Source organism: Zalophus californianus, chromosome X (assembly GCF_009762305.2).
Source record: "Zalophus californianus isolate mZalCal1 chromosome X, mZalCal1.pri.v2, whole genome shotgun sequence".
NCBI classification, from domain to species: domain Eukaryota; kingdom Metazoa; phylum Chordata; class Mammalia; order Carnivora; family Otariidae; genus Zalophus; species Zalophus californianus.
This window is the reverse complement of record NC_045612.1, coordinates 17238667-17260049: the sequence shown is the minus strand read 5'-3', so window position 1 is coordinate 17260049 and position 21383 is coordinate 17238667. Positions and strand designations below refer to the sequence as shown.

The 21383-nt window shown below is 47.4% G+C and overlaps 1 protein-coding gene across 1 annotated transcript in view; it reads right to left on the bottom strand.

The window, feature by feature from the left end:
• Positions 1-3745: 3745 nt before the first annotated feature.
• Positions 3746-21383, bottom strand: part of PLAC1 (placenta enriched 1) — a 41096-nt gene continuing 23458 nt past the window's right edge. Inside the window, exon 2 of the mRNA XM_027609327.1 lies at positions 3746-4602. Within this exon, the coding sequence (XP_027465128.1) occupies positions 3906-4544 (639 nt within the window). The 5' untranslated portion in view covers positions 4545-4602 and the 3' untranslated portion in view covers positions 3746-3905. The remainder of the gene's footprint in view (positions 4603-21383) is intronic.

Here is a 21383-nt window from a genome sequence, read left to right as displayed (position 1 = left end):
TTATCATCTGCCAAACTCAACATGTCCAACCTGGACTCACCTTCACCCCTGGCCTCTACCCTCACTCCAATTTCCTTACTTAAATCCAGAGCTTACCAGTGTCTTCTGAGCTTCTTAGGGCTCTAAATGGTGACACCTTCTTTGATTCAATCCTTCTTTTTCACAGTCAGACAGGTTAGGATTTAGCTCAAGTCTTATGCCCTCCGTGAAGCCGGCTCTCTCCACTCTGGAGTCTTCCAGACTCCAAATTTGCCGGCACTATTCGGTTGATCTCTTAATCGTGAGTGGGGCTTATATAGACATGTAACTGTTCTGTAGGCTAAAAGGACTGAAGTCTTGCTGTTCTTCACTTGAAATGGCTCTCATTTTTGTCTCTTCCTACACGTCAACTCCTCCCCCCACCTGCTCCACTCATCTCTTCTCGCCTTGAGCGGTTAGCGTAACAGCCCCGCAATGTCCGCCCTCCAACACAGTCTGCTTCCTCCCCTTGTGTCAGTGCTTAGGCTCACAAAGAAGGCTCTTCTTCCTCTTGTCTGATTGGCCGAATCCTCCTCATTTTCCAAGAGGGAGGTCATTGCCCACTTCTACCAGGAAATCTTCCCGGATCTTCCAACGCAACTAGAAGCGTCTCTTCTCTGGGAGAGAGTGTTGAATAGAATGCGGGAAGTGGACTTTGGAGCCAGAGGAAGCCGGGTTTGAATTTGAATGATGTCGCTCACTCACTGCACCACCTCCATTTGTCTGAGCCCATTTCCTCATCTATAAAACAAGAGAAAATAATGTCCCTCTTGCAGAGCTGTTGTGAGGATTAAGTAAGATGATGCTTATAAGGTGTCTGGCACGTGGTAACAACTATTATTACCACGTAGGCATTGAGTGTCCTCTGAGGCTGGCAATGACATGACCCCAAGGGGTGTCTCAGTGAAAAGTGCTCCTTGCCTTCGTGAGGCACACAACCTGTACACGGAACCCCGGGTCTAATGTGTCTAGCATTGGATGCTTGCTCAGTTCTTCCGATGTGTTTTGGTGTTTTACAATCTGTCAGCTTCTGATGAGAGGATGAGGGAGGGAAGTGCTGGTTCTCTTGGCGCACGGTCTTGTCCACTGCTACTTCTTTTTCTTTTTCTTTTTTTTAAGGATTTCATTTATTTATTCATGAGAGACAGAGAGAGAGGCAGGGGGAGAAGCAGACTGAGCAAGGAGCCCGATGAGGGGCTCGATCCCGGGACCCCGGGAGCATGACCTGAGCCAAAGGCTGACGCTTAACAACTGAGCCACCCAGGCGCCCCACTGCTACTTCTCTAACCTCATCGCTTGCTACCATCGACTGCCCTCCCCCCACCCCCCCTCCCCCAGCCATTGTATTGGACTAAACTACTTGCGGTCCTTCTGATGGCCATAGCTCGTATCGTCTACACAGGCTTTCTCTGGGCTGGAATAGCCTCAGTTCCTTAGGCTTTTTTACTTGCCTCCTCCTGATTAGACTGTTGGTTTTTTTTTTTTTTAATATTTTATTTATTTGACAGAGAGAGACACAGCGAGAGAGGGAACACAAGCAGGGGGAGTGGGAGAGGGAGAAGCAGGCCTCCCGCGGAGCGGGGAGCCCGATGCAGGGCTCGATTCCAGGACCCCGGGATCATGACCTGAGCCGAAGGCAGACGCCCAACAACTGAGCCACCCAGGTGTCCCTAGACTGTTGGTTTTGTTCACCAGTGCAGCTCGGCGTCTAAGATAAGGCCTGGGACATAGGGCAAGCTCAAGAAACGTTTGTTGAATGAATAGACTGTTTTCGAGGTCTCCGTTCTGGGTTTTCCTCAGGGAGGGGCAGGAGCTTTTTTTTTTTTTTAAGATTATTTATTTATTTGAGAGAGTGAGAGAGAGAGAGAGATTGAGGAGCAGAGGGAGAGGGACAAGCCGACTCTGTCTGTGCTGAGCACGGAGCCTGACCTGGGGCTGGATCCCACCACCCTGAGGTCATGACCTGAGCCTAAATCAAGAGTAGGGCACTTAACCGACTGAGCCACCCAGGCGCCCCAAAGGGGCAGGAGATTTTTAAATGAGCTGTTTCTTCAACTACCATGAATGCAATGGACTGAATGTTTGGGTGTCCCCCAAATTCATATGGTGAAATCCTAACCCTCAGTGTGCTGGCATTAAGAGGTGGGCCCTTGGGAGGTGATCAGGTCATGAGAGTGGGGCCCTTGTGCGTGGGATTAGTGCCTTATAAAAAGGACCCCAGAGAACTGTCTTGCTGTCTTTCTGCCATGTGAGGACACAACCAGAAGACAGCAGCTTGCAACCCGGAAGAGTGTGTCACCAGAATTTGACCATACCGGCACCCTGATCTCGAATTTCTAGCCTCCAGAACCATGAGAAATAAATGCTTGTTGTTTATAAGCCCCCCAGTCTATGGTACTTTGTTAGAGTGGCCTGAACAGACGGAGACAGTGACTGAATTTCTACTCATCTGCTGAATGAGTATCATATCATGCCCATTGTGTACAATATCATGCACATTGTGTATAGTATCATGTACATTGTGCTAACACTGTTGCTTCTTAATAGGTGTGCAGCCTTGGGCAAGTTTCTTAATCATTCTGTGTCTCAGTTTCCTTATTTGTACAGTGGATCAAGGTTGTAGTGAAGATTACATGAGATGCTTTTACTATTTGGAATGTTCTCGCAGATCATCCCAGGACTGGCTCCTTCTTCACATCAAGTCTCAGTTCAAATGACAAGTCTTCAGAGTCCCTGACCACTCTGACCCCTTCTCCAATTTCTCTCGTATTACCTGGTTTCAAGTTTTTTCATGGCATTCATTGTTATCTGAACATATTGTTGTTTACTTATTTATTAGCTGTGTGACCTCAATTTCTCTGAGGCTCAGTTTCTTTTTTTTTTTTTTTAAAGATTTTATTTGACAGAGAGAGAGAGATAGTGAGAGAGGGAACACAAGCAGGGGGAATGGGAGAGGGAGAAGCAAGCTTCCCGCCGAGCAGGGAGCCCGATGCGGGGCTCGATCCCAGGACCCTGGGATCCTGACCTGAGCCGAAGGCAGACGCTTAACAACTGAGCCACCCAGGCAACGCTGAGGCTCAGTTTCTATTCACTGTCATATCTCAGTGCCTAGAATGGTACCTGAAATGTAGTAGCACTCAGGGAATATTTGTTGAATACATTTACCCACTTTTACCCTTCCAAGGGTTTGAGAAAGCTAATGGTTAGCCAACCCTGGGTGAAAATTTTCTGATCACAAAAGTCAGGGAACAAAACTCCTTCCAAAGTGCTATCGGTCTGGGACTAAATAGAAGATCCAGCCCTTGGCCTCAGGAGCTTACCATCTAGTTGGTGGGATGTGACCTGAGTAATTCTTAGAACCATTGGTGGTTTCTGAATCACTAGTGGAATCTAAACGTCCCACAAATGAAAAGTGGTACAGTCGTCGATCAGACTGAGAAGAAGGCGTGAGGCTCAGTGCCAGGTTGGGAGGTACAGAGTGTAAGTGAAATGGGGACATGGAGGGAGGGATTCAGTTGGGGGCCTTCAAGGAGAGCTCAATCATCCTAGATAGTAGAGACCAGGCACTCATGTTTGTAAAGCCCTTAGAACAGTGTTTGGCCCCCAGCAAAAGTTATGTGTGTGTGTGTGTGTGTGTGTGTGTGTGTGTGTGTGTGTGTGTGTTTATTAAATAAAAACGCTGGACTGATAGTTTTATGCCATCAAAATTTAATTTTTAAAAAAAGATATAAAAATATAGAAAAGCTTTATTCATGAAAATACCACGAGCTGCCCTCTCTCAAAGGCACTCATAAAGGGGCTACCAAAACCACTTACTTGTCTGAGATTAGAAAATATTACATACTCATGTTAGAAAAAGCATCTACAGGAGACCCCAAAGCCGGGGATCACATGGACTCAATGAAATCATCCAAGCAAAGAGACCAGTCTTCAGAAACATCCACAGAGGCAGACGGCCGCACCAGCTGGCCCTCCTGAGCCTCCGCTTGGTGCCGGGGGGCCTGGGTACACTCCTCTTCGCCGAAGACACAAGGCGGACAGTCGCAGTCAGGCCTTTGGCTGGACTGCGACAAGGTGAACACGTCATAGCTTGCCCTGCCGAGCTGAGAGGCGGTGCCTGTCCCACCAGCTACTCTCACGGAGCAGGGCGGAGCAAGCCATGGGGACTGTTGGGGAGCAGTGCAGGACACTGGGATCGTGTACTTCGAAGAGGTCCCCTTGGAAGCATAGTGCAGCTCTGTGCTGTACATGACCATGTCCAGAGACACAGCCTTGGCCCGGATGCCACATTCTGTAACGCGGTAGGTGAACTGGTAGGCGTGTGGCTGAACGTGGTTGGCAGGGCAGCCCAGGCCCAAGTGTAACTCATGGAAGTGCACGTATACGTCGTTATTCAACATGAAGGGGTGCACGGTGACCATGAACCAGTCTATGGAGCACAGCACAGTCACTGGACTTTGTGCCGCACAGGCCGAAAACACAGAGGTGAGGATGACCATCCCTCCTATCAACTCGAACACTTTCATCCCTGTGGCCGATCAGGCAATGACGCTCAGGAAACTGGAAGCTGGCTGGTGAGGATTTCTAGAACACACAGAGACACAAAAGGCACATCATCTTATTTCCTATTGAAAGTTCAAACACAATCATTAAAAAAAAAAAAAAGAAAAGAAGTATTTCCAAAAGGTTAAGAAAGTAGGCCTTAAAATGTCCTCTGAACAAAGGTGAGGCGATGGATATGTTAACTCGATTGGGCGAATTCTTTCACGATCTATTCATATGTCAAACCATCACGTTGTATACTTTCAATATCCTATAACTTTTTAAAAAGATTTTATTTATTTGTCAGAGAGAGAGCACAAGCAGGGGGGAGGGGCAGAGGGAGAGGGAGAAGCAGGCTCTCCGCTGAGCGGGGCGCCCAATACGGGACTTGATCTTGGGACCCTGAGATCATGACCTGAACCGAAGGCAGGTGCTTAACCCACTGAGCCACCCAGGTGCCCCTCAATATCCTATAATTTTATTTGTCAATTATACCTCGATAAAACTGAAAACAAAGAAAACAGAGAAAAGGAAAACATTCTTGTGAGAGAGAACAGAATTTCAATTTCATTGCTGGAACTCACGTGGTGGTAGATGACCACAGGGTCTTCTCTCAGTGGCTTTACCGTGCTGTTTCAGTATAAAACGCATATCCTTCATATATCGAATGAGAGTCGACCCTGGTCAGCAAAGGCATCCCTTTGTGTGCAGCCCCAACAAAGAAAATGAAACTTGTTTTCATGGCAAACATTAACTAAGGTGACAGGAGATCCAGTTTAATTCAAACTGGTGGCACCACTCTCCTTAAGGGCCCCCAGGTCCTCTCTTATACCATAAATGCACCCCTCCCTATTGTCTTGTGTTGGTGAGTGACAAACATAATTAAATAAAAGCCAGAGAAGAAAATGTGGTTTATTCCTGACAACCACATATTGAAATCTCCCCAAGAGACTCACTTAAAATAAGCAAATGGATACTCCATAAACTGTTGCAGTAACATCGTAAGAGACCCAGAGATTCCCTGATACGTCAATCGGGGCACCTTGTAAAATGGTGAAACTGCAGAAACAAAAAGTACTGCTTTTTATTTTTACATTTTCCCATTCGTATTATACACGAAAACAATTCAAGAGCGCCAGATCGAAGAAAGCGAGTCGTGGGGTTGTACCTCGCACACTAGTTGGCGAGGTAGCTCCTAACATCTTCTCTGTGGCCATGGTTTGCACCTCACCGAGTCCTATGCTTTGCTTTATAGTTTTCTTTTGTTTTCGCTAGGTTTTTGTTTTTGTTTTTGTTTTTGTTTTTTATGTCTCTTCTTTTTCAGTGGGAAGCTCTGTGGCCACTTCCTAGTCCTACTGCCTTTCACCCCCTAAAGAGTGGCGGGGAGAGCAAAATGGGGAGAAAAATGAGCCAGGCTAAGCAAGGACATACGTCGAAAACCCAGTATCAGAAGGAGGCGACAAGCGGCACAAGAAGGAAGGAAGAGGAATATCATCAAATATTGTCCGAGTCCACTTCCATTTTTAAAAAGCAAAAATGACATAAACCAAAAAGAAACGCGCCCAAACTTTCGAAGGAAATGGATATGCGTAAGTGTGGGGTTTTACTTTTGTTCCCTGATGAGTTAAGTCACCCGTGCCTATACGAATCCATTCTTGGATTCTTATTATTGAGCGCCTACTATATGCAAGGCATCCCAGACATTTCTATCTTCCCCCTTCCCGCAAAAGGGGGAGTCGCAAAAACGCGGCTCTTTCCCTTGCTCTGATGTTGATGAACTTGCTGCATTCTTTGATGGAAACCATGGTGTAAGGGGCCCCCTGGTGTAAGGGGCCCCCTAGAAGAGCGCAATGGCCTGCACGAATGGCTTTGTGTCTAAGTCAGGCACTTGCTGTGATGGGTGCGGATCGCGCCTCCGTAGCTCTCTCCTGAATGACTCCTCATTCTCTCTCGGGGGCCCTGGGTGTAGAGAGAAGTCTAAGGGGTCTCCCGGGCTCCTTCCTTCCCTCTTGGTTTGTTCCGGTGTCTCTCCTGGGACCGCCTTTTTGTCTTGCACAAGCAGAAACAGAAGTAGCAGCAACAAAACAGAGAAACGGACCCTCTTGCCCCTCCGAAAAAACAAAACACACAAAATAAAAGAGCAACAACAACAAACCACAAGTCAACTCTGACGCCGGTTGGTCTTGGAGAATGACTCAACAGTTACGTAAACAAACCGCTTGCTCTGGAATGGCGCCCGATGCTTGCTGAGGTCATCGCTCCGTCGCCAGCGCGCCATCCACTCTGTGCGGGTCTCACGGAGCCCACCCTGCCCTGAGCGTGTTTTCGGAGTGGCTTTCTTGCCCTCTCTCCCTTCTCCCTGCCCTTGCCGTCATCTCAGAACCAGGACCTATTTGCCCTGAACAAAAACCTCCCCCTTGAAGGAGGTCCTGGGCTAGGCCAAAGAAACAATCCTTCTCTTCCATTTTGGTTGTCCCAACCCTAAACTGAGACTCCAAGTTTGAGGCCGGGTTCCGGTGCGGGGCGGGGGGGGGGGGATTCAGCCTTCCGTTTCTCCAGCATCTTCGCTCTCCCCCCCCCCCATGAATAATCCAAACAGGGTTATAAAAAGCCCGGAGTCTCTGAGAAACAAGACAGCCGTCCCGCAAGCAATCATTTGAGACCGCCTCACCCTCTGCACTGAATCAGTCTTGAAGATAGAGGTTTAGTAACGTCACTGAGTTTGGGGGTGCGTTTAGCACAAATCTCCAAACTCAGGACCATCTCTCTGTTCTCCGGTTTTTCACAGGCAGGAGCAGATGGCCACGCAAGGGGAAGCAGTCCCTGAAGATGCCTCTGTGTGTGGCAGCACACCTTCGAGCTCAGAGAAAACTTAAAAATGAAGTCAGGGGGACCCACGTTCAAGACGGAGGAGTGGGGGGGGGCCAGGAGGAGAGCAGAATGCACTTGCTAATGAGCTCGCTAACCCCAGCTTGGTGCTGCCCTTTGGGAGTCCTTCTGTTTTGCTGAGGACAGGTCATCAGCGCTGGGCAGCACCCCCCCTTTCCCGCTGCCCAACATTCCCAGGCCAGGGTAGAGGGTGTGTGTGTGTGTGTGTGTGTGTGTGTGTGTGTGTGTGTGTGTGTGTGTGTGTGTGTGTGGTGGATGGTGACAAGCCATTCCCAACACAGTGCAAAATCATCACATCAGCTGGCTCTTCTAACTTCTAGCTGAGGCGTGCTGGCAGAATGGGACCAGACAGGCGAGGGACAGGGTGGGCTCTGCTCAGTGGCGGAAGAGGAAGAAGAAGGCCGAGGGGCTACCGATGGGAAGGGGCACCAGAAGAGCAGGCTTTGTGTGTGGGGGGGGGGGGCTGGGGGGGGGGTGCCAAATGGAAGGTATCTGTAGCATCCCTGGAGCTGTGGACAGAATCCTATTTAAAGTCTCCAGAAATCTTCAGAGCTAAGGGGAGCTGAGGACAAGGAAGAAATAAATGCAGAGAAGGGAGTGCTCACCTTGGGACCACTGTCCAGCTTCTTGAGGAGGAGGAGGAAGAGGGGGAGGTTGGGCATTTAGAAAGCAAGTCTCAGGGTTTGCATTACCATAGCCCCATTTTGACTTGATTGCAAATTAGCCCCGCGCGACATTCCAGAAGCAATGAGTTTGGTGCACTCATACAGCCGAGCAGGGCTCCGCTGTGGGTCCAAGCCTTCCAGAACTGAGCTATAGAGACCCACAGACCCAGAGCTACTAATGGCACCTGGATGCAAAATGTTTGCTTTCCCTGCAGCGACAGAGCACAGTAGCTTTCTGTTTCTCTACATGTGGTCTATGAATATATATTTTCCATTAGTTCCTTTGACAGACTTTTCCTCCTTGCCTTTCTTTTTTTCAGGAACTCCCTAATAAGCCCAATTCTTAATAAATCTTTTGCATTCATTCATTCATTCATTCATCTTTTACATTTCAAAAAAATCATGAAATGTTTCACTTTGGGAACATGAACTCTATTTCTTCATGTCTTACAAGAAAGAGACTGGAGATTGGCATAAACACAGAGCATTTCTAATCTCGGGAAGAAAAGACCCTTTTTGAAAGAGACAAAAGCTGCAGACCAAATTAGTTTTGTGTTGTTTGTGCCTGGTGAGAGCAGACGGGTTTTTTGTTTTGTTGTGTTTTGTTTTTTTTGCCTTCCCATCTCCTCTGATGTCGTTAGAGACACATATGAACCCTTTGCATGGGGATTGGGGAGGGGAATTAGCTAAACATTTCCACATCTGGTTTTGGAACGGTTTGGAAAAAGAACTCACTCCATAGGCTCCTGGAAGCTTTTGGGGTCGACAGTTATTTATTTTTAAAATTCAGTATACTCATGACAGCATAGTTATCAATTGTATATTGTTTTCCCAGTATCTTGTTGTCAAAACAAAAGGAAACAGAGGGGAAAAGGAAACTCCAAAGCAGTATGCAATTATCTCGGGGAAATAGAACTGTCAGGGTTTTGATTTGTAGCAAAGTTGGGTTCGCTCTCTTGCAGCTGATGCGAAGAAAAATGAATCTGAGCTGGAGCAAAGATTCTTTCACAAAACAAGAAACAGAAAAAAGGCTCCTAACACTCTGTGAACTCTGTAGTTCAGAAATTCAAATCGTCACCTTCTGACTGTGTCCTGCCAGCCTCCTCCAGGTTCGGAAGGCTTTTAAAGTGGAAGTTCTTTTGATAAAGCCCAGTTTTAAAGAATTCGTTGGTTCACTGCTCTCAAAGAAAGTGAGGATTGTGATTATATTAATGATGTCGAAGGCACATTAAAGTGAGTTCAAAAATTTAAATAACTGCTTTTGGTGGAATTTACATGAATTCGAGAGAATCTGGGTCCGGTTCAGTTTGCCAGCCTCGCAAAGCACAGTGTTAAAGTAACCACACGTTATTCATCATCGTGCGCGGAAGAATTATGAACTGCTAATGCTTAACAATGTCCACTTTCTCAACAGAGAAAAACACCTTGCCTCAACCCTAGAAAAGTCTTCATTAAAATTAAATGAAAAGGTAGTCATTAAAAAAAAGGTTTTCTGATTCTAAGAGTACCTGCAGAAAAGTGGACGGATGCAGAAAAGAAAACAGAAGAAAATATTTCTTAATCTTTAAAGTAACCACTGTTAAATTTTTGGTTTATATATTTCTGGATTTTCGGGGGATACATGTATATATATGTATAAAAATATGTATATATGTAAAATATTTATATAAGTAAAATATATAAAATATATATTTTATACATATATGAATATATACATATATAAACATATATTTTAATACAGAACAAATATATTTTATATATATTATCTATAACATTATATATGTATATATATAAAATCCAAAGTCATTTCTGGAAAAAAAAAGCCAAGGCTTTTTGAAAGCTGTTTTTAATTTTTGACATTGAATTTGAAAGCAATCAAAGCATTATTTTTGTTTGGGCCATCTGGTTTTGTTCTTATAATCTGTTAAGCTATCAAGCATAGTTTAAATGTCATGGTTCATCTCATGCACAAATAAAGGTTGCGAAATAAGTAAGAGCCCAAGCTCCTTGTAAGAGAAGTTTTCGTTGGGTCACAATTTTTGTTACTAAAAGGTGCGTGGTCCGATGTGAAGTGAAACCATCTCGAGGCTATGCAACAAGGGTAAACCGTACCCTGACGGAACATAAGTATTTCCAAATAAATACAGAAAGCCATATTTTAGTGGAAGTCGCACATAGCAGGTCATGGGAACTCCTTCCCTGTCGTGCAGAGAAGCTGAGTTAGTGTGATTTTAAAGCTGAACGGAGGGATGGATTTCATAATCTCCCTAAAATGTAAGGAAAATCCCCAAGGCATGCTCCTAATTCAGTGTATGTTTTAATTTAATCATTTATTTGAGTTTGATTTTTTTCCAGAAAACTACACCCTTTGCCACAAAGCCCCCGAGTCCCCTCTCATTTTAAAAGACAAGGTGAGTTTGTGTCTGTGCAGAACGCCCAGCCCCACGGCAACGCGGCTGCATTTTTAACCCATTAGCCGTCTCTGGGGCGGCTGCTCGGACCAGATAAAGGCCTGTTCGCCTGAGATGATTTCCCGATGTTCCCGGCTGAAGGCAGGGATCGAATCAGATGCTCCTTCAAGGGCTTCACCGCCCTCTTTGATACACCTGTGTCAATAAATGAGGGCTCTAGATGGCTTCCAGAAATGGCCAGGCGCATTCCTCTCTCCCTTTCAAAGCTGGGATGTTTGGGTACAGGTTTTCTTAAAGCGAGGTGCACATATACGGCCCTAGTGGAAAGGTGGCTTAAGTCCAAATCAAAGCACGGTTGACTTTATAAGGCTGTTTGGCTGATTTTTAACTGACCTGACCAATATGCTCCTTTCCCAAATCCAGAGCCTCCTGATGGATGTCCCACCCAGAACGTGGCTACTTGGTGCTCAGCAAATATTTATTGCATGAAAGAATGAAGGAATCAATGAATGACCACCAGCCACCTGCCCCTGTGCTTCCTCGTCTGGTCCCTGAGAACCTGAATCTGGGTACTCGCTAACCCCCTACACCACTGCTTCCCCCAAACTCTCGGCTGAAGGCCCAGAGGAGCAGCAGAGTATTTCTTGGTAGAGAGGGCAGGGCCCCTGTCAAGGGTCAAGGGTCAAGGTCCCCACTCACGGATGCCAAGGGCTTTACATCTGCTCAGCCAATGGTACTCCCCGCCTTCTCGGTGAGCTCTTGACGAGCCGTACCAGCTAGAGCCAGGACTTCTTCTCTGACCCCCCCACCCAGGTCACTGTCCTCCTTCCTGCGGTCGAGCACCCAAACCAGTGTCAGCCCGCCTACGGTCAGCCACAGATTCACAGGCTATCCCCACTCTGCTGGTCTGGGGCAAGTAAACTCGGTCCACCTCTAGAGAAGACAAGGTGCAACTGTCCTCTGATCTGGCTTTCCCTGGGAGAAAGAAGAAATTCTCAAGCCCCAGCCAGACCAAGTCCAGGCAACCGAGAGCCACGGTGTGGTCAGAGCCGGAAGCCTCGGGCCCACGGGCACTGCCGAGTGAGGGGGTGCCCGGCAGGGGCTTGCAGGGGTCCCTGGGCCGACGGGGCGCCCCGTGGACGGACTGCCTTGGCCAGGAGGAGAAAGCTCAAACCCCGGGCCGCATATCGGTGCCTGCTGGGAGCACAGCCGCGTGCCCACTGCCCGCTCCCAGCACGGACGCGGAGACCGCACAGCGGCTCCCGGGAAATCGGACGCAGAAGGCGTGAAGGCTCCCCGACCGCAAGCTGCCCCTGGGCTCCCTCTGGTCTGGCCTCTCGGCTCTGCCGATCCAGGGCAAGAGAGCGATCCGGGCCAACGCCAGGTTTTGTTTCAACGTCCCCTAGCTGGAGGGCTCCCCAAAATGCTTTGAAGTTGACCCCATCCTCACACAGGCTATCATATTTCACCGGTAAGTATCACTCTCCCTTTCCTCTTGCCTGTATTTTTTATACGACAAAGGTTGGATCCTGGGTGTGAAAGCTCCTTCTCCCCGCAATACCAAAAGACTCAGGCCAGAGAGCTGGCTTGGTACCTTCTGCACGCAGTTAGCATTTGGTTCAAATATATACATGCTACGTGACATTGTGAGTCAGCTATACTTCAGTTAAAACAACACGGTGCAGGGGCGCCTGGGGGGCTCAGTCGGGTAAGCGTCCCACTCTTGACCTCAGCTCAGGTCTTGATCTCAGAGTCACGAGTTCGAGTGGCAAACACGTTGCAAAAAATATATATACCTAATGGGTTGAACTTGTGTTCATCATCTGTATATGATAACGTATAAATAAGTAAAAATAAATATGTAAATATAGATAATGTTAAAATATAAAATGCTGATCTATTATATTATCTCTTACAATATATACATATGTGATATATAATACTATTAAAATATATTTTAACAACAAAAAGAGGTCTCCTTTGCCCTGACAAGCCATCATTCCCTTAACAGAGAATAAAGAACTCTTATGAAATTTTTCTCAACGGCCGAGACTTGAAATATATGTATATAATATATGCAGATATATGTGTATATGGATATTATACATGCAAATATATTCACTACATAATATATAACACTCCTGGTCACTGTCTTCCTTCCTTCTATATCTATCTATTTAATATAAATTATAATATATATTACATATATATTTATGGATTGAATTGTGTCTCCCCAAATTCATATTTGAAGTCCTAACTCCCAGTACCTCAGAATGTGACCTTATTTGGAAATAGGGTCTTTACAGAAAGAATCAAGTTAAAATGAGGTCATTGGGGTGGTCCCTAATGCATTATGACCAATGTTCTTATAAGAAGGGGACGTTTGGACACAGAGGGAAGATAATGTGAAGATATATGGCGGACGACAGCCATGGGACAGGAGTGAATGAAGCATTTGCAAGCTCAAGTATGCCAAGAATTGTCAGCAAACACCAGAAACTAGAAGAGGCAAAGAAGGATCCTCTCCTAGAGCTGTCAGAGAGAACACGGCCCTTCTGACACTTGATCTTGGACTTCCAGCTTCCAGGACTATGAGAGTGTAAATTTCTGTCATTTTATTTATTTATTTTTAAATATTTTATTTATTTATTTTAGAGAGAGAGAGTATAAGGGGGAAGGGGCAGAGGGACAAGCAGGCTCCCCGCTGAGCAGGGAGCCCGACATGGGGCTCGATCCCAGGACCCGGAGAGCATGACCTGAGCCGAAGGCAGATGCTTAACCGACTGCACCACCCTGGTGCCCCAAGATTTCTGTTGTTTTAAGCCACCTAGTTTGTGGTACTTTGTACAGCGTCCCTTACAAACCAATAAATATATTTTCCCAGCCAACTGAACAGACACACACACGCATCCTTCCTGAGATAAGGGCTTGCAACTAACTATGAATGTTCTGACTCCATGTCTTGCTACAACCTTAAATTCCATTCAGAATCACAAAGCTGGTGAGACTATAAGGAACGGAGACAGGAAGTGAGGATGAGAGGAGCCAGCCCACGGGACGCTGGTGCTGGTGCTCCTCGTCGACAGAAGAAGTGGAATGGGGATGGTGGTGGGGTTAGCGTAATGTCAGGAAGACTTTCCTGTTCTTTAAAAGTTGTCCATGATCTCTGAAAGCCCCTCACCAGGGGTGCTCTTTCCAAACTTCTGGCACTGGATTGAAAAGGCTGGGGCTCTGCTCCTTGGAACTATGTCTGTGGAGGCCCGAGCACAGCTGTAGGATGAGCGCTCCAAAGTATAAATAGTTTCTGTTTAACCCAGAAAGGAGGGGTCGCAGTGACTTCTTTTCTATGCTTATGCTTCTTAGCGATGTTTTAAGCAATGGCAGAACCCAAAGATTTTTAAAAGTTTGTTTGAACGTAGATGGGTCACCTATGGCAACAGGTCTCAAACATTTCCTTTTATTTGGGTGTCTTTTCTTTGCACAGAGACCCCCCCGCCACCCCGCCACAATAGAGTGTGCTCTCTCCTGTTATCTCCCTAGATCCTTACAGCTCTCCTGTAAGGTTCCCCAAAGACAGGCATTGCATGTTAAAACTGTGGAAATGGGAACCCAGAAGGGCAGAAAGCCTTGGCCAAGATCAAGATTGGAGATATGCATCTGGGCCTCGGGCCCTCCCACCTGCCTGCCTGGCTTCTCCCCCCCTTTTATACTGTATAGAATGTTGTGAGTTGTTCTGAGTTAATAAATGTGGAAAGAAAGGGAAAGTCCTGCAGTGGTCTGACCTGGGGACTCCTGTGCCAAGATCCATGGCAGAGTTCTGCTCCAGTGTCTGATGGTGGCCCAGTGATTCAGGACACGGAGCCACAACCAACTCCCACTCAGCTGAGGTCGCTAAGCAAACCACAGCACAGAGGGCCTCTGGGTGCAACTTCCCACAGCTGGGGAAAAGGCGAGGGAAGCCCTAAGATGGCAAATGGCAGTGAGGGGCAAGGACCAAACTTTCTAGAACCGGCCAAGATGTGCAAAAGACAAGAGGAAGGAGGGAGTATTCACAGACGGGAGAGGGCAGACCCCGTGAGACCCCAGCTGAGCAGGGAGTTTGTGCTTGGTCAAGTTTTCTTTTCATTCCTGAGTTAAGGAACAAAGACAGAACCCAAGGCCACCCATTAGCCGGGGCCATTCATCAGAGGCAGCTGCCTGACCGTAGAGACTAAAATTCCTTTGAAGAAGGAAGGAAGGAAATGAACACTGATTGAAGTTAGGAAACTCACTAAAGTCACAGAGCTTGTAAATGGCAAAGACAGGACTGGAAGCATCTGCCATGCTCATGGAGCCTCCATAGTTTTCTTTCTAGTATATTCCACCACTGAGACAGTAAACACTGGGAAAGTATTTAAAAAAGAGGGCACACAAAAGCATAGATTGTTTATGGGGATCAGAGTCTAGGGTGATGGGGAGGTGGGGAAATTAATTGCTTTTCAAGCAGAGGAAACGGAGGGGGGAAGAAAGGCCATAAGTGAGGGACAGAAATTCCAAGGCACTGGGAGAAGATCAGTCTAGATCACCGTTTATATTTTATCACTCCTTATATTTTAGACTCCTTGAGAACAAGCAGTCATTTCTGATTTCCATGTAACACATTTCTTCCAGGAGCTGTATGCGTACCCAGAACATAATGAACCTTAGGACACACTGTATATTCAGGCCTTCCCAATCTAGTTTGACAAGGGAAACGTGTATGGCTTCTGTACAAAGCAACCAGATATGGCAACCCCAAGCTATGAAGAATGGCCTGCAGGCTCACCCAATAAATCTTTCTGAATGGAAAAAGGGTACCACACATTCCCCAACTCTCACATTTGTTACGGACGCGGGGGATCGCATATTCCCAATTCCACCCCAAGGACAGAGATTGTGTCTTTTTTGATTTCATCATGTCTTTACAAAGAAGGCTGGGCTTTATTTACTAAGCCTGGATGTTTGGGAAGCTCCAGACAGGGCTCGGATGAGAGTGTGGGGCGGGGAAACAGACAGCCAAATGTAGATTCAGCGGGTAATTTTACATCAGAACCGTGTTCTACACAACTAGGGCTGGGTTGGCTTTTCACAAACATTTTGGTGTTCACTTAAAAAAAAAAAAAAGCCTACTTAGTGAGCATAAAGAAAGCGGTAGGGCTGGGTGCTCTTTATTCCTGGTCGAAGCCATTAGCTGGAGACGTTACCGAAAGGAATTGAATTTATTTCCCTCCAATAATACCATCTTGCGTTCTCTCAGACTCTGTATGAAGAATCTTATATTGTTTGAGCCATGCTCTGGCTCATAATAAGAGTTGAACAACTGTGGCACCCACCTGTTCCAAATCAAGACTGGGGTATTAAGATCAGCAGTGCTGACCCATTAGAAGGGCCTGACCATTTTGCGCGGAAGGCAAACCCCTCCTAAGCCCAGGGATTAGCATGTTCGCATTGGGACAATAACCGAAGCAGGTGCTCATTCTGTGGGTGTTTCAGAGTCATTTTTCTGGCTGCCTAGAGGTAGAAGCTGAAATAGAATAAGTCCTCGAGGGCATGACCCCCAGACAGGGAACGGGGAGATAAGGGAGACGCCCCTTGTTCTTTGCTTCCTTGGAAAATGGAAAGAGAAACTCTTGGCACAAAATGGCAGCTGCCTTGGCCCTTCTGTTGTGCCACAGAACGAGGGGTGAAAGAGTATGAAGGATTAAAGAAGTATGAAGGATTCTCTCTGTCAGAGGATATGGTCATTCAGTAAGGTGAGGTATGTGTAGATTCTGAGTCTCTAAATAAGCAATACTTTCAAAAGGGCCACCTTATCATTATTTGTAAAATAAACTGATTTTCAGAGAGGAGGGCTTCTCTTTTGCCTCCCTTTTTGAGATTCTGCTTGTGGGAAATTGTAGACGTGGGCGGGGGGTATTTTTTTTTTAAATCAAGTTTTAGGTAGCACTTGTTACTTATAAATATAAGAATTTTTGGCTTTATTTTGCCTTCATCTTAAGATTCCACGAACCTCTAAGGGTAACTGGAAATCTGACACTCGTAATGTTCTGGTTCTTATTACCCCTGTAAGGACACATCCTTGGGACTTCCAGGTTTGGCTAATTGGATATTTGGGCTAATAAGTGGTCTTGGTGAGGAGGTTATGGAGGAGACAATGACTTAATTCACCTTATAGGGCACAAAGGGGTGAGACTGTTATGTGGACAGAAAAGGGGTGAGTAAGAAGTCATTATTTGAAAGTAATAAAGTCCTGGAGGGTTTACAGCAGGACAGTCCAGTAGCTAAGGGGCTTTGATGTGTCACAGAGACCCGAATGAAACTGTGCTCTGGTTTTACTAGCTGTGAAAACTTGGGCATCTTTCTTTCTTTCTTTCTTTCTTTCTTTCTTTCTTTCTTTCTTTCTTTCTTTTTCTTTCTTTCTTTTAAGAGAGAGAGCGCGTGCACACGAGTGGAGGGGGGAGGGGCAGAGGGAGAGGGGGAGAGAGAGAATCTCAAGCAGGCTCCACGCCCAGCACAGAGCCCCACATGGGGCTGGATCTGACAACCCTGAGATCATGGCCTGAGCTGAAATCAAGAATTGGACGCCTAACCGACTGCGCCATCCAGGAGCTCCAAGGGCATGTTACTTTCTGAGCATTGTCCTCCTCATTTGTAAAATGAGGAGAGTAAAAATAGCAGCCTTAGTACTTCATAGTTTTGTGTGATGATTACAGAAGACCATGAGGGTAAAACTGTTTTATAGGGTTCCTGACACCCGAGCCCTCAATAAATGGGAGCTACTATTAAAATTATTATTGGTGAATGTAGAAACTCAAGTAAACTGCACTGAAACCCTGTCGCAGCTCCTAATCTATTGTTTTGTGCTGACGTCTAAAAAACACAAAGGCCCGGGAGTTGGAGATATACAGATCTGAGCTTGAACTGGGGCTCTGTCCCGTCCTAGCTGTGTGACCTTGGGCAAGTCATTTGCCCCTCCTGGCCTCCTCTGTAATAACCACCTCACAGGACTGGAGGATTGAGTGAGGTCTGAGGAGCTGCACGTACAGGGCCTGGCAGAGAGCAAGTGCCCAGTAAATGGCAACTATAGAATAGGCTGGGGCAGACAGCCTGGCTGCATGTTTCCTCCCCTCCACCCCCTTGTTAGTCCCAACTAGAGTGCCATCAATCTGCCACTCTCCTTGGGGGTTGCCGGAAATTCCTGGCACAGATGTCTCCTACAGGGACAAATTTTGGATATTCCTCCGTCCACCCCTGTTGCCACTGAATTATGGGGGGAGAGAAGGAGAGAAGAACCATTGAGAGGGAGAGAAGAAAACAAACGCCTTCTGTATACTCCGGCCCTGGCGAGCCCAGGCATTTGCCTGAAATAGGTGTTCGGTAAATACTTGAGGAATGTATGTACAAATGAATGAAAAAGCAAGGTGGCAGGCAGGCATCCGGGAACGGACAGGAAGAAATCAGAGTCATGGCAAACTCTCCCCCACTCGGCCAGCACAACATCTTTATCTCGGGGGCCTCCCCTGGCCACGGGCCGTGGCCACCCCCATATCCTTCCTTCCTTTTGCACACGCTGCGTGCAATAGCCTTCAGCCCCCTTCAAGATCCCCAGACAGAAGCTCGAGGGTGGATCGGGGCTCCCCACTTTGGGTCTAGAGCCCCCGAGGCTCTCTGCTTCGGGCAGAAAATAGCTTCATTCTAAGGCGGGTCTCAGCGAGCTCCTCAAGGGATCTCCAGATACCATCCCTTCCACCATGAGGAGGTTCCTTCCTTGTCCTGAGACCACGTGCCAGGGGACAGACCCACTGGTCCACTTCCATTCTTCCTTCACACGTGGAAGCAGCCTGACTCCCAGGTCTGGCCGTGAATCAGGTGCAAATGAGTGAGGACAACTGTACGCACAGGTAGATTGACACAAGCATTGGACCCGCGTGCTGACCGTGGAAGGGACTGAAGCTGAGGATGATGCTTTTTGTGGGCAACGTTTAAAACCTTATGTGCTGTGGTTTCTCAGTGCCTTTCATGGGCTCAATTTCTGTTCTGACATTTGTTTCAAATAAGGTTTCCTTCCCTAAAAATACCACTTAAGGACACACACGCAGAATATGCATTTGGCTTTTCCTGGGTGTTAAATATTTTATTTGATGTGCTGATTTTCCAACCACATTGCTGGGAAATTAATATACACTTAATTGCCTGTGTCACAACCTCTCGACACAGAAGCAGCAGTGATTTGGATCCTGAATCCTCAATTTCTTTACCTCTTGTTCTCTGTGGGTCCCCAGCCTGGTTTTCCCACCCAACCTCCAGTTACCCACAAATTCTACCAATGGCACATAAAAGCAGGCAAAACATCTTCAAAAAAAAAAAAAATCAACAAGGAATTGGAAAAAGAGTGTGAGAATTCTACCCTACACGGTGTGATTAAAGTAAAGAAAGTATTTTAAAACGACCCCTTAAACCAGCCCTTTCGAACACACGTAGCTTCTTGATTGGTTCCACACTCACCATCTCTGGCTCGATCTGGTTCTGGGGGTCTGACTCAGCAAGCTTTTGTTTTATCTCATTCCCCACGCGCTGAGAGCGAGCGGTCTCTATAAGTTGCCCTTTTATTGTGAAAATAGAAAATACTGGAGAAAACCAGGGCTGACTCCCCATGCAGGCAGTTCCAGCTCTTGGGTCAGTGGATGAGCCGCAGGGAGTGTGTGCAGGGGACCCTGAGGTGGGGGTAAACTGGGGCCTAATGGCAGTTGGTGGGGAGCAGCTGCAGGAGGGGACAGCGTCCATGGAGGGTAGAATTGAAAGTTGGACTTCTGTACAGAGCTGTTCAAGCTGACCTGACCCGGGGTTGAATTCTAGCCCTCGGTATATGTTACTGGCTTACGCTTTGATGTTAGATGCCCAAGGGGTGGGGGAGTGAGCCAGGGGCGCAAAGAAGGACCTTGGCCTCCTTGCGGAGTCACAGCATTACTGGGGAGATTTCAGGACCCAAAAGTGGCAATTCCCATGTGACCTTCCCCTCAATGCAATGTTTTGATGAAACTTAGTGAGAATGTACCGCCAACAGGGCTCTCATTTAAAGTTAAAATGTCCTTTCATAACTGTTGGAAAGGAGGTTTGTATACAGAGAGTATCTAGGATTTGCCCATTCCTGTAAAAAAAAAAAAAAAAATCCTTCCTGACTGTAAATCCTGTGCTCTGTAAATAATTTTTGGGTCCAAGAAGACCAACAACTGGCATTTTCAGGCCCTGCGGCCCCCTGCTTCTGGAATTTTCATACTCCCCTGTCCCCCGCCCCTGCTTCGAGAGTCCACAGCAACGGGAGGGGGCAAAGGCTTCTGGGAGCGAGGACATGACAAACAGATCCAAACACACATATTTATTTAGTAAACAAGCTCATCATCTTCTAAATTTTAAAATTCACCGTGAGCAAACACAAGCGCAGGCTTCATTCGAAAACATGCACGACATTCCCCTTAAAGCGATTTGGTAATTGCAGGAAGGCGAGAGCAACATTCCACCCAGGTGCACAGGACAGCACACCTGTGGGTTTGGGAACAAAGTCTCAGCTGTTAAAGGAAGGGCGTCTCGAGCTGAGCCGCAAAAGGGAGCGGGGCAGGGGAAGGAGACAGACTCCCGCGGCCGGGCCCTACTGTTCTGGCAGACTCCAAGGTCATCTTGTCACTTTCTCCTTCTCCTCCTCCTCTGTCCCCCCCGGCCCCCCGCTCCCCACTCCTCCACGCTAACGTTTAGGGAGCACTTAGAGCGTGCCAAGCACCCGTGTTAGAGAGGAAGAGACCGAGGCCTGGGTTAGTTTATGGGACTTGCGCCAGTGGGGCACATCCTGGCAAGTGAGCAGGGCCGAGACCTGGCGAGATGACTCCACAGCTGCCTCTCTCCCCACAGAAGCCATGAAGGAGGCTAAAGCCTCCTGAAGCCTCGCCTATGTGGGTCCCGATCCGATAAACCCCTCCGTTCTCCCGGACAATTTCATGAAGAGGGGGCCCGGGCACAGGGTGGAAAGAGGCCAAGGGCGAGGGGCAGTGCCGGCCAGATGCTTCCCAATGATCTCTGTCTCTCACTTCACTCATGTGCTACTTCTGAAGGCCTCTGTCAAGGCTTCAGGGCCCATCAGGTTATCTAGAGGCCCACCAGGCAAAGCGCCTGCCAACATACTTCTTGTTTTTAAGAACTGATACAGTTTTTTTCCTTGCCTAAAAAAATGTCATTGAGCCTAGAAAAGCCCAAGGTATAAGGATCCTGGTGCTTGTATTTTTTTTTTTCCCCAGGGCATTTTGAATGAGGTTCATGCACCAAAAGTAGGCACACAGGAAAGTGGGGTCCAACCCCCTCGCAGAGATTGGTCTTGAGTGGAATTCAACGAGCCCCTCCCAGCACTACAGCTATTTTGCCACAAACCCCTCTCATCTGGTCCGCGAGGGAAGAGGGGGCCCGAGGAATATCCTCAAGGACAGAGAAAGCTCAGGCTGGAGGAAGTGAGGAGAAACTTGGGATGAATTCAATCAAGAACAGCAGAAAGCAGAAGAGCAGCTTGGGAAGAAGTTGACTTAGTGCGGGGGAAGGGGGGGACAGGGAGAAAAGCGGCTTCAAGCAGGGCAGGCCAGGCGTGGGAACAAGGGAGCGTTGAGCAACAGCTCTGGTGTCAGGTGGCTGTGGGGAGGACAGCACTCGCTGTGACTTGGGGACTGACTGTGGAGCTCAGCCAGCAGGGAGCTGGTTTCTCCTGAGGGACTAGGGCATGGGGGGAACCTAGGTGGCCTGGGGCTGAATCATGGGATATTGAGAAGAAAAGGCAAGCTTCTGTGTTAAAGGCTAAACAGGT